Genomic DNA, 12928 nt, shown 5'->3' on the forward strand with positions numbered 1-12928 from the left:
TTCAGAAACATGACCTTTACAAAGAACTATTACATAGAACTCAGTCTCTTCACAACAACCATTACTGTATTTTAGAAATAAATTTTTAAATGCTTTGCCACACATGATGTTTTGATCTTCCAGATTTATTCAGGGGCTATGAACAGATTAGCTTTGAATCTCAGTGCAAAAATGTTTCATTCAATCTAACATGTCGTCAGAATCCACAAATAGGAATCCTGGAGAAGTTAAGTATCACTGACGCTCTTTTCAGAATCAGAGGAATAGGACTTCATGGCATTTTTGTATTTCCACATTTTTTTGGTTTTCCACCACTAACTGGAATTTGCGCCCTTTCTACAACTCATACAAATGTCAAAGGTACTGAAAGCAAGCCATGTACTTTGTTCGCATTCTTAAGGGGATGTTTCTGAACTTACCTCTTTATCTCCAAGTGTTTCAAGCAGCAGAAGTAGTATTGTTTTGAAGTGCTCATCCCAAACACCAAAAGACTCTTCCTGAGTTAACTTCATGAGCTCATACAGGGCAGCTTTTCTTTCTTCAACTCTCTCATTATGGTTTGATAATTCTTTCAGTAGCTCTGCAACTAGATCAGAATGGTCCATGGGAGGCTCTGTCAAAAGGGAATGCACAAACACAGTTACTGCAAATAATATTAATAGTGACTTTCGTACAACTTAAAGGTATTTTCTAGTGTGACATGCTCATTTTTTAGTATGCTTTTGTTTTTTCCCCCACATCTGCCTGCAAGAATTTCAGTTTGGCTACTACATTTTCAGTGCAGCCAGCATTGCTGAGCAAGCTTACAATCCCTCCCAAACCCCTACAATGACACAGCAAAAGCTTCCTTGCAGGCTAGTCTACTGCAGGAGTTTTTAGGCCTACTGTACCCACTAAGTACTGTGTATCCTTTTAAATCTATCTATAAAAGAAGGTCCTTCCCATATGACCCTTCCATTCAAGATGAAAAAAAATTATTTTCTCTGTTAGTATTGTTTAGACTTCTGTAAGCCATGATTCCACAATAGCTAGGTTGCTAAAAAAAATGGGGGGGGGGAAGTACAATAGCTCTCGGTACAAAAGAGCTGAAATAAAGGCAAACCAGGACTATTAGTCCCATAGATTCCAAATAAATTCATTAAGAGATGGCTCTGGATTTTGGTTTTGATTAGAGAGGATTCCAAGATAATGGAAAAACACATTATTAATATAACCTGTATTTGTAAACACTGGACTGCAAACAGAGTGATCTGCAAACAGTCAAGAAACCTAAATATGGTCTTAATGAATGAATTGAGTATCTTTATTCCATCATTGACACCAATTTTGTGTCAGGAACAAGCAGCAATTCTGTGGAGTTTCCAGAAACGGATAACTAATATGAAACTAGCCCTTCAGGTTTATGGGGAAAGCATGTAACTCGCATGAAAGGAGTTGTAGGCACAAAGTATTTTGCCAAGTATATCTTTTCTCTTGCAGACTTTTTGTAAATAATTCAAGAGGAAATTCTAAAAGTAACACACAAATGACAGAATGTACATGATACAACTAAATACTAAGGGCAAACAAAACACAGGAAAGAAAGCAAGTACTTTATCAAAACCCACTAAAGAGTGGACCTAAATAATACATTGCACTACTCTTCCAACCAGGACAAACTTATACTGGATAGAGATGCCTCACTCCAGCCAGTCATGAGTTGTTACAAAACTGGGTTCTGCTAGTACAGCACAGACTGCATCTGGTTTAATGCAATATCCAAATATAAGTTGTCAGAAGGTGGGAGGCTTCTCCCATGTAAAACAAGATCCCTTAATACAGAATCTCAAATATAACCTGGCTGCCTCATGTGGATGGCAAAGCTATTTAATTATTAATATGTACATGACACAATTTCTAAAACTGTCCTTTTCCCTCCATCATCTTCAGAAGATAATATTTGGCTATACTATATGCTTCTTCATACTATGTAAGAAAAAGAAAAATGCACCATACTTGGATTTAGTTTTGATTTAATGCAAACTTAAAGCCAACTTATAGAACAGGTGAATAAAACACCTTGTCAAAAATATTTGTTTTTCAATGATTTCTATAATACATCTTTTGCAGAATAACAAAAGGAAAACAGACAGAAGGGTTTGTCCCTTGTTATTAAGAAAGTGTTTATTAAAAACTTATCTATAGCTGAACAAAAGTGAATAGCAGATTATGAGAAGCACTGACTATTAAAATAATGGTAGTAGTAGTACTTTGGAACCTTCTTAACACAGAGATACAAAAAAATCACCTAAATATATATGGAGAAATATCATAAATAAGCTCTGGAAGCCTACAAAACAGCAAGCCGTGTTCCTACATTTACATGGGCTAGATGAACCACCTTCCCGGTAAAAAGCTGGTTTGTTTACTTTCATTTAAAAATAATGTTTAGTCAATAGAAAATGCCAATGCCATGTTTCAAATATAAATATATTACAAACAAAATACTTAATCTTTCACCTAATTCCCAAACCTGTTTGGTCCAGTTTTACTTTCTTGCTGTAAATCTTTTCTCCACCCTCCAGGCTTCAAATTTCTATCATAAAATAATCTGATAAGTAAATTTATACTGGCAATACTGATACAGGATGTGCTACCAGAAGTATACAACAAAGTTCAGCATTTCCTTCACTTTCACCCTTAGTCTCTACAAATACCAGGTAATCCAACAATGTAACTCAAAGAGATGATTAACAAATAAACTAATTCAAAAGACAGCATTTGTAAAAACCTCTCAAAGAAGTGATACATATATTCCTAAAAATAACCTCAGAAACTGAACTCCAAGACAGAAAATCTCATCATTTTTCTTCTAGCACAGAATGTAATCGTAATCTTACCATCAGGAAACTGCTCTGCATCATCATCAAACATGGCTTCTTTCAAAGCAGATTTATTAAATGCGCTGATGCCATCAGAATAATTGTATGGGTTATAATCTCGTGAGCGTGGTGAGGAGTGGGGAGGCATTGTGTTGAGTAATGAAGTTTTGTTATCCAGAGCTGTCCGACCTGTTTCGCTCACACCACTTCCTGCTCGCATGTCCACTATTCCTGAAGCACTGCAAATCTGCAGGAGAGGAAGTGTCACCCAACATGCACCAATGAACATGTGAAATACGCTCTTACACCTTTCCATTAACTACACCACTAATTCATTTACAAAGCAAAAACAAATTTCAAAATACTTGGAATTGTCAAACTAGCCTTCAAATAAGAAGTCTTAGTTTACTAAACACTGCATTTTTCAGAAAAACCCCACAAAAAACAAAAAAAACCCAGAAAAAAAGGAAAAGTGCATATTGTAAAAAAAAAAAATCTTAAACCAGAAATAGTTGTATTTTATCTTACAAGTCTGATGCAAAGTAATTAAAAATGTATTTAAGCATATACGTGGCAAGTTCAACAAATCTTACAGTCAAAGTTCCACAGAAGAAGGAGTCTTAAATACTACATCTTAACAGCCCATAGGCTGTGTACAAAATAAAACATTCAGAAACACACGTATTAGGATACAAACTTCTCAAAAAATAATTTTAGCTGTTTTGCAAGATCACTGATTTCTAAACTGCTAATATGTTAAACACAGCCATTGCTATGTAAAATCAGCATTTACGTTTTCAAAATGCAGTTCAAGACTAGGAACATTTTTCTAAAGCTCTTCAGGAGAAATGTTCAATTTAAAAAGAATATAAACCCCCTGAAACAGATGCTTTCTTATCTGTAATCAATCAGACACTAGCTTATTTTGCTGATACCAACATGGACTGAGTTTGAACACTCACCGAATCACCATCATCTTTTTTAGCATCTCGTTTTACAGGCTCATTCATATCTTCCTGACTACGAAAACTGAAATTCTGAATGGCTTCAGTGACTCCACGAAGAGAGCTGTAAATATCTTCAGAATTCATGTTTTCAGTGTCATAGTCAAATGCACTGTGGGACATGGAGAAGGACATAGAAAATAAGATGGATTGATTTTGTGATCTGTACTTTTAAATCACATTAGCAATCAACTACAGAGACTCAGGAAATATCACTATAATTATTACTTTTCTCGAAATACATTAAGAAAATTTTCTCTTCACAAAACAAAATTGTATTATGGTATGCCTTAGTAAGTCTACTACCACTGACACAGAAAGCGCTGAAAGTAGATAAGGGAAAGGCTTCATTAGGTAACAGCATCTGCCTGAAGAAAAACTAATTTTGCTCTGTTTTACTCTGCTGAATGTGAAACTGGAATTTTTACACCATCCTCTTATTCTGAAAAAAGTCCTAAAGACAGAGCACTGATAAAACTCAACAGCAAGTTGATTGGTAAAAGCGAAATTACGAAGTCCACTTTGTTGATAACATCATTACCATAAAAAAACATTTGTAAACTACTACTTTGTTAGTCTCCACAATATTAAATCTGGTTTGATGAACCAGTGTGTTGGTTTTGGCTGGGACTGACTCAACTTTCCTCAAAGTAGCTGGCTGGGGGGCTATGTGTAGGATTTGTGCTGGAAATGGGGTTGTTAACACAGGGCTGTTCTAGTAACAGCTGAGCAGTGCTTACAGAGCCAAGGCCTATTCTGCTCCTCACACAGCTCTGGCAGCGAGTGGCCTGGGGGTACACAAGGAGCTGGAAGGGGACACAGCTGGGACAGCTGACCCCACTGACCAAAGGGATATTCCACACCATATGGCATCACAATCTAAGCATCTACTGCTGAGGGAAGGAGGAAGGAAGGGATATTTAGAGTCATGGCACTTGAGTTCCTAGGTCACTGCTACAAGTGATGGGGCCCTGCTCTCCTGGGGACAGCTGAACACCTGACCCCCCCAATAAGAAGCAGCAAATTCACCATCTGTTTCTTGCACATGCAGCTGTTGCTCTACTTAATTAATTGTCTTTATCTCAGTTTTCTCTTTTATATTCCTATTGTCCACCACCACGGGGATACCGAGTGGCTGTATGATGCTTAGTTGTTAATTGGGGTTAAACTATGACATCAGACGACATATTTTAACACTTGTTAGAGAAGCACACTTTTGTTTATTCTCTTGCTAAACCATTTGCATTCCAAGATGGACAGCACTTTCCCACCTCAGACCAGCATGTCAGACCCTTCTGGGGGGGGCTGAGCAGTTTGATTTTATGGAGCAAGAGGGATTATTTCTGAGCATCTGTCATTTTGTACAAAATTTTGCCCATGCTTGGGGTTACATCTTTGGACAATGTGTTTTAAGCATTAGATGTGGAATTGTAACACCACCAGCCTACATTACCTTGGTGACAAAGTGTTCTGTGATGTATTGGTTGGGGAAGTGAGAGGACTTGACCAACTTGCTGGGGAGCGCGGAGTAGGTCTTGTTAAAGGGCTTCCCATCGATCCCTGGAGGAGAAGAGGTGAGAAAAGATACTCTAGCAGGACTAAAAGTTTCCCTTTTAACTTATATTTATTATTAAATTTATTTTTCCGGTGCCCAGAAACATTTAAAGAGCTTCAACTAAATTCCTGGATTGTCCAACCCATTACTAGAAATTTTCATCCTGTGTAACATTAAAATTATAAAGTACAAGATAAATTACTCTTAAGAAGCACATCCAAACCTATGAAGTCACTTGGAAGTGACATGGACTTAGAAACTAACTGCAGAGGAAAAAGACATTCCATAGAGAGCTACTAAGTAGGCTTCTACATAGTAACTTCAGAAAGAAGAGTAACAGAAGTGGATACCTGACCACTGTTGCCTGTATTCCGGAGATGATTATGAAGAAGCTTTGTGGCTCCATCCTGAAATGTTTTTGGTAAAGCACCCAGCAGCATTGTAAACTCTGGAGTGTTAAGTTCAAAAAGGGAAATCAGCACTGACTGTGCAGCCTACAAGGAGAAAACACAAACCGAAAACATTAGACTTTTGATGTAATTTTATCAGCAAAAGATGCTATAATGAGTGGTAATCACAAAATGTCACTTAAGTCTTGATCAAACTTGAATAAAGATGTTAGCAGATGTGAACAAAAGCAATTCATATTTTCTGGCAAGCTGGAAGTTCTGATTTTGATAAATTCAGGCACACAACTATCATTGTAACGAGCAGTCTTTCAGAAATATGCTTTTCAAACCCCCTAGCCCCACATCCTTACTGAGAAAAAAAATAAGGAAAGAATTTGCAAAATGGCTTTCAGAGTTTTGGAAGCTGAAAAATTTTAGAGAGTGAAATGAAACACTTCAGGCAGGAGCAAGCATGTGATCCTTTCTTCTGAGCTCTGCAAGTAGTAATTACAGATGGCAACACACTTGCCTAAAAAGGAATAGTTAGCACTGTAGAAATTATAACAAACCCAACCAAACAAGATACCCTAATGTGGAATGAGACAGTAGTGATCTCAGCACTTGATGCTCCTCCTCATAACTTACCCTACAGCCAAGCTAATTAGTTAACCTTGCCTCGGCTTCCTTTAACCTTTCTAAAAGGTAGGCAAACGTAATGGGCAATGAAATTTAGTTGACTACACATTCTGAAGATGAAAACTGTGGAGTAGTTTGTACTGGATGTCACCTCCCATACTCTCAATCAATTAATCTTTACCATCACATTCATCCTACAGCATGTTTTACGTACGCTGGGTAGTTTTTTTTACTTAAATAAAAAAATCAGCGCTTTTTACTGATGGAGCAACACAGTAAATGACACAACAGTTGGATTCCCTCTAGTACAGGAATTAAGTAATGTTTGTACAGTTTGATGAAGATTCATTGGATAGTGTAACAAAACTGTCAACATAGTAACTAAACTAACAAGTGCAAGGGACAGCTGGAGGAAGTTCTCCAGAATTACTTGTTTGTAGCAGAAGACTGTGGTTTTAAGATTAACCAACTATGTGCAATTTATACAGCTCACCATCAAGACCTGCCATGCACTGGAGAGAACCAGTGTCTTATGCTAGACAGATTGATAGGCAGATTGCTTAACCACCAATACACTCCAAGCAAGTAGTTTAGAAAATCATTTTAGACATTTATTTCCCTCCTTTTGCTTCCAGAGCAATGAACTGTAGCATTTTTTAATTAAAAGTGGAGAGCCAAGGTATGAGCACACATACCTGCACACATCTCAGTATTAAGTTAAACAACAAAAATCCCAGCATGTCAGCTTGCCACAATTATCTTTGCATACTCGTGACTAGTTGTTTTCTTTAACATTTATTTCCTTGTCCCTTTGATAGCCTTTCCTTCAAATGATCACCCTGAATGTCGTCTGCAATCTGTCTGATGTTTCTCTTGACCTTGTAATTTTTAATGGTCAGTCTTTTAATCAAAATTGATACACAAACCAAAACCAAGACAAATTCAGCAGCTGAGCACAGGTTTGGGAATCACCACATCATTTTTCTGTCTAGTTAGCCAGTCACTGCTCCTTAATACTGTCTCTACTTAAGCTGCTATTAAGAGAACACAATAGGCAGTCCAGGATTGTATCAGGATAGAAACCGATACCATCAAGTCTGCCCAAAATGAAGCTCTGCCTATAGTATCAAAATTGATACTGACTTGCAGAAGGTTTTGAATGTAATTATCTATTTTCTCTCTTTCTTCCTTGCCAAAGAAACCCTGCATTTTAGACTATTTAGAGGTTTCTGTTCTCCCCAGCATTAGGTCTCTGCTGAGATTTAAATTCACTCACACAGAGATCATCTTTAAAGAGTGAAAAAAGGATTAGAAATATTTCTTTGGTTTTGCTTTCTTCTTAGAAGATTTCTAAGAATAGATTCAAACTCCTTCCAGAAGCATTCTAATTTTAGAAGAAAAATCGAAGTTCTGAAACAGAATTTTACTTTCCAGAAAGAAGTCCCATGTCACTGAACTATACTAGGAGTGCCCAATATGAGACTAATAAACTAAGATTTTTCATAATACTTAGCACTGGAAGTGTTTTTGCTAAGGAAAAAAACAAGCCCATGAATTAAACAGAAATTACTTAGAAAAGGCTTTTAATTTAAAGAAATTACACTAAGTTCTATAAAGCTTATTAAACTAAATGAAATTAGAAAGCCTGTGATAGCAGGTTGAGAAGACTGTTAAGAGAATTAAACATTTTATACTATCAGAATAACTCTTTTGACTTCTTACTGGCAAAACTTTATTTTCAAGAGTTAAAGGATTCTTGCAGTATGTTGCCTCAAAGAATTGTGTTATGGAAAGAAAAAATAAAACCTGAAAACTTACATAATTAAGGTGTTTAAGATGATTAAACTCACTGGTAATTCTTTCCGTGATTCAGTTACTTATTGACACAAAAATGCCTATTAGAGTTACAAACCATCAGATAAGACAGCTCGCCACGTGTCTCAGTACTAAAACTTCACTGATTCAGAAGACAATGCTGCTTCAATTCTCCTCCTGTTTTATGATTTTTTTATATGTTACTAGAACATAATACCCAGGCAAGAAAAGTCCATTGCATGTAATCTATTACTGTTTTCTCCAACTCGTGAAGTTATACAAGAAGTGAATGACTAAAACATTACCTCCAATATAAAAACTCTGGTGGTTTTCTATTATGTATTGCAAACATTCTAGTTATCAAAAAGTCTACTAAGTTATTTTTATTTTTGTTTTCTTCACATTACAGTTTGTAAGATTGCTCCTACTATTCTTTCCTACATTCCTCCTAAACAAAGGAAGTTGCTCTTTCCAGAAAAGATGAAGCTGCCAAAACTCAAACTTAATTGCAAGTAGCAAAACAAATCTCAACAAATTAATTGTTGCAGCTTTTCAAACTGCAGAAATAGACAGAAAAAGAGAAGCGTTAGCTCTCTGTATCACAGACACTTGCATTGAAGAACCACAAAAGGTAAAACATTTTTGAAGTGTTGACATGCTAGAAATGGCAGCTCCACTGCATGACCTGTAACCATCAGAACAACAAAATTATTCCATCAAATTGCAAATAAAATTAAAAGCTTTTTTGCTTTCTACAGATTGAAGTACTGTTTAGAAACCCTTTCCAAAGACAGCACTAGTAAATTTCTTACGGTTATTTAGTATTGCTGCTGTAGCTCACAAATGTTAATTTTCGCTTCACATCATTATGTGTAAAACGAAGGTTTGGACTGGAAGTGCAGCATTACAAGAATAAGCCTATGACAATAAGCCTATAACTTTATCAAAGCACTTTGTTTGTCCAAGATTCAACAACTATCTACCTACCTGTTGTTAAAAATAAAGGACTCCAGAAAATCCAACAGAGATTAGACTGAGTTTGCTACCAAATTTACCACTCCTGTTACATATGTGCTATTTAGTATCACAGGGGGTGGTCTCTGAAGTAATATTACAACTTAGAAGAAATGGTCACTAAAGAGATTTTAGTACTAGATAGTACTTGCAATGGAGAATGATAAATTATGAAACAGAATCTCAACATACTAACATATATAAAAATAAAACCATAATGGAGAGTTTCAAGATGTTAATTTAAATTTTTTACTTAAATATTCTTAATTACCCGAAATACTTTGCAATTCTAAGGATATGTTAGCAAACATACCTTCCTAACATCTGAGCTTTTAGGTTCTGTGGTCCAGGTGATGATTCGAGACACTGCTAACCTAGTTTCACTTGAATTTACAAAATCTCCTGGATCCATCTGTTGCGCAAGAGTTTCTATGTATTTCAGGATTGCAACTTTGACCTGCAAAGAGAAAGAGTCAGGAGGACAATAAAAATGGTGGGCTGCAAAACAACTGAGCTCACAGAGTATTCATTCCCTAAAAAAAAAGGGGTTTTTTTTCCCAGTTAAAACTACATGTTTTCAGCGTTAATAGAATTTTTTTGCAATAAATCTACAAATGGATTTAACATTTGAATAAGAAAGTTATTCCACAGACATTCAAATAGTCATAGAAAGCTTACATTTCACTGATAGCAACTAGAAGACATAAATCATTGCATATGCAGAAGCTTACATTTGAAAAAAAAAGAAATGAAGAAAAGATTCATTCACAATTATTAAGAGAGTTTTTCAAGTGCTAAAATGAAAAATGAACATCATATGATTAACCAATGTTCACTTCTTACTAGGTCCTACCAGGTAGTTAACATTAATTTTGTTTCACAAAATGTCAGGTTGAGCAGTCATAGTCTCTGGAAATAAGCCACAGGAATCTTCCCACTAAATACTAAAAATGTATGGAATAGAATTTCTAGGAAAGACTTAAGATAGGTGACATGCACACTTTCTTTGAATATATTCAGATGATAGACACATGGATTTACCAGGAGGACAGAAAACCTCCTCAGCTCCCTCATTTATCTGATCTTTCTTTTACTCCACAAACTTGTTTTACTCCTTATGCAGAATCCCTATTTTGTACATCCCAGACTACAGCACCTCTCTGCTTTCTCCAATTCTGCACCACTGCACAGTTTTGGGCAAAGGTTATGCCTGTCTGTGTCTTAAAATATTTACTTCCTCAACTCCTACTACCTCAGAAATTTATCACCCAATCTGTCAGTGAAAGTTGTGGACATTTATTTAGGCCATCTATCAGGTTTAGCTGCTTTTATTTCTACTAGTAATTATAGTGAACCAAAAATATCTGCCAGGAGAGAGACCTATGTCCATCATAACCAGAGAGAAAGAGTTCTTGGTGTATTTCTGGCTGCTCATGGCTTGTAGCAAAACTGTTCTGAGCAAAGCCATTTAGAAATTTCTCTTGGTCATGAAACTTGCAAGTGATTAAAAACTCAAGATACACTGGCACACACAAATAAGGATTAATAATGAATATTTCATTTTCAAAGCAGCTGTTAAAGCTCAACTTCTCTGAAGTTACACCAAGCAGCAGCTGAAGGCTTTCATCTTATGCAGATCAGTATCTACAAATGCACAGTATGTGCTAGCAATTTTCCAAGGAAAAAAACAAGCCATGAACATCTCTGTGGCAAAAAACCTTAGGCCACATGGCTTTCCAAATTCAATACAATAGTTGATATTTCTAGATTACATAGGGAAACCATTGTGACACCACCACATTTGACTGTTGAGGATTTAAATAAACCTAATGTAAGACTTGAAAAAGGTTGCTGTTAAGGACTGTAACACTTGGAACACCCAGAGGTATTTCTCTCAATGAAGAGACTTTGAAGTACTGTATTTGAGAAAGCAGGATTTAGTGTTTGAACTGCTTCCTGAGGAACTTGCAAAGACTTCTGCAAAGATGGAGGCACTCAGACAGAACAGCAATGAACAGAAAATGAATGCAGAGCTCTTACTAAGAGAGCTTTTCACAGTGAGACGGATTCCCAAAGCTAAATTGGAAAGCTGTTTTGAAAAAAGCATTTTTTACTAATTGTTTCTGAGAGAAAAAAATCTGGAAGGGCTACACGTTTCTGTGGTCAGATTTAATAAGCCAGTATTATTACAGATTAAAAACCCCACATTGAGGTAAAACTCCGTCAGAGCATAAAATCTACTTTAGAAGTATCTTTGCCAATATTTCCAGTAACTACGTATAGAGTTGAAATTTAGAAATAAAAAGGCTAACATTTTCAACAATCCATTTAATCCTTCTGAGAGAAAAATTTCTAGACTGTAATGAAAACATCTCCAGAATTCTTACAATGATTATTTAATATTAAATTGAAACCACTCTCTATGAAGTTGTTCAATACTATCACTTTCAGACTGCAACATCCCAGGTGTCTGTCTCTAACTTACAGAACACTTAGGAGTGATTGCCTGTGCTATCATATAACCAAATGACTAAAGTATACACTAAAGATAAATTGTTGCGAATCTGTGTTACTTAGGATTTTTTTAATCCAGAAATTTTAATGCTGACAGGGTAAAAAAAGAAATCTTCCTATCAACTGTGGCAAAAACCTTTGTCAAGAAATCAGCATTTTCAAAGTAAAGAAGGATTCAGAAACTTGAACTTTGGTCACAGTGCTTAAATCAAGTCCTCACTGAGACTGAGAAGAAATGAAACCCAAGAAAAATGAAGTGATGATTGGAAGCGTATTTCAGAACAATATCCATCCTTTGGAAACTATGATTTGTACCTGCAAAAATAAGCTAAATAGATTGTATCTCACCTAGAATATTTGACTCCTATGCCCATCCAAACATATGACCAACACAGACACATACATCTGGCACCTCTAAACTGTGTCTGAGTAATTCACCACACCAAAGTGTAAAATGACTGCAGAAGTATGACAGATATAGCACAGTACACTAAGCTGCATCCTTCATGGATTAGGTCAGGAGAATTCTATCTTCTCTATGTCTGGCATTCTTATTGCCCAGCTATCCAAATCCACCTCTGTGGCCCCTCTAAAAACTCAGGTTTTACTGTCTGAGACTTAACTGTCTTTCTAAGTGTAAGAATGACAATGACAGCTTACTCCAAAGGATGATTATTATTTACTACTATCATATGAAAACCAGAAAAAAAAGTAATTTGTAGAAGGGAATCGTTACACAGCTCAGATTTCTAATCTACCATCCCCTCCTTGTATCTGACTATCTTTAGGGATGCTGAAAATCCCTTTTCTGTCTTTTACCTGCCACAGCAAATGCTGTTTCTCAATATTCCTAGAAGAAATACAATGAGATAATTTATCAAAGAACAAAAGGTGAAGACTTCAAGAACTGGAGTAGTCCTCTAGGATTATTAATTATTTTGTGGGTTTTGATCACATCAATTATTCGATTGATTATATAAATTATTCTATCTGGGTGCACTGAAGATGGGATTGAGGCAAAATACTCAATAATGTAGATTTTAAATAGATTCTTCTGATCTGTGGGCAATGAATAACTTTACTGTCTGAATCCTGAAGTAGTAGTTACCACATAAAAAGGAAATAGGGGGCAGCTTCCAC

General features: G+C 36.0%; 1 protein-coding gene across 28 annotated transcripts in view; it reads right to left on the reverse strand.

The window, feature by feature from the left end:
• The window catches only part of CLASP2 (cytoplasmic linker associated protein 2), a 140706-nt gene that overhangs the window by 8303 nt on the left and 119475 nt on the right, over positions 1-12928 (reverse strand). For all 28 annotated transcript variants that reach the window (XM_077786454.1, XM_077786455.1, XM_031503912.2 and 25 more), the window contains 6 exons: positions 9588-9731; positions 5771-5914; positions 5319-5425; positions 3824-3977; positions 2880-3108; positions 420-613 (listed from right to left, as the gene is read on the reverse strand). In XM_077786454.1, the coding sequence (XP_077642580.1) occupies positions 420-613; positions 2880-3108; positions 3824-3977; positions 5319-5425; positions 5771-5914; positions 9588-9731 (972 nt within the window). The remainder of the gene's footprint in view (positions 1-419; positions 614-2879; positions 3109-3823; positions 3978-5318; positions 5426-5770; positions 5915-9587; positions 9732-12928) is intronic.

The sequence above is a fragment of the Lonchura striata genome, chromosome 1 (assembly GCF_046129695.1).
Source record: "Lonchura striata isolate bLonStr1 chromosome 1, bLonStr1.mat, whole genome shotgun sequence".
In the NCBI taxonomy this organism is placed as follows: domain Eukaryota; kingdom Metazoa; phylum Chordata; class Aves; order Passeriformes; family Estrildidae; genus Lonchura; species Lonchura striata.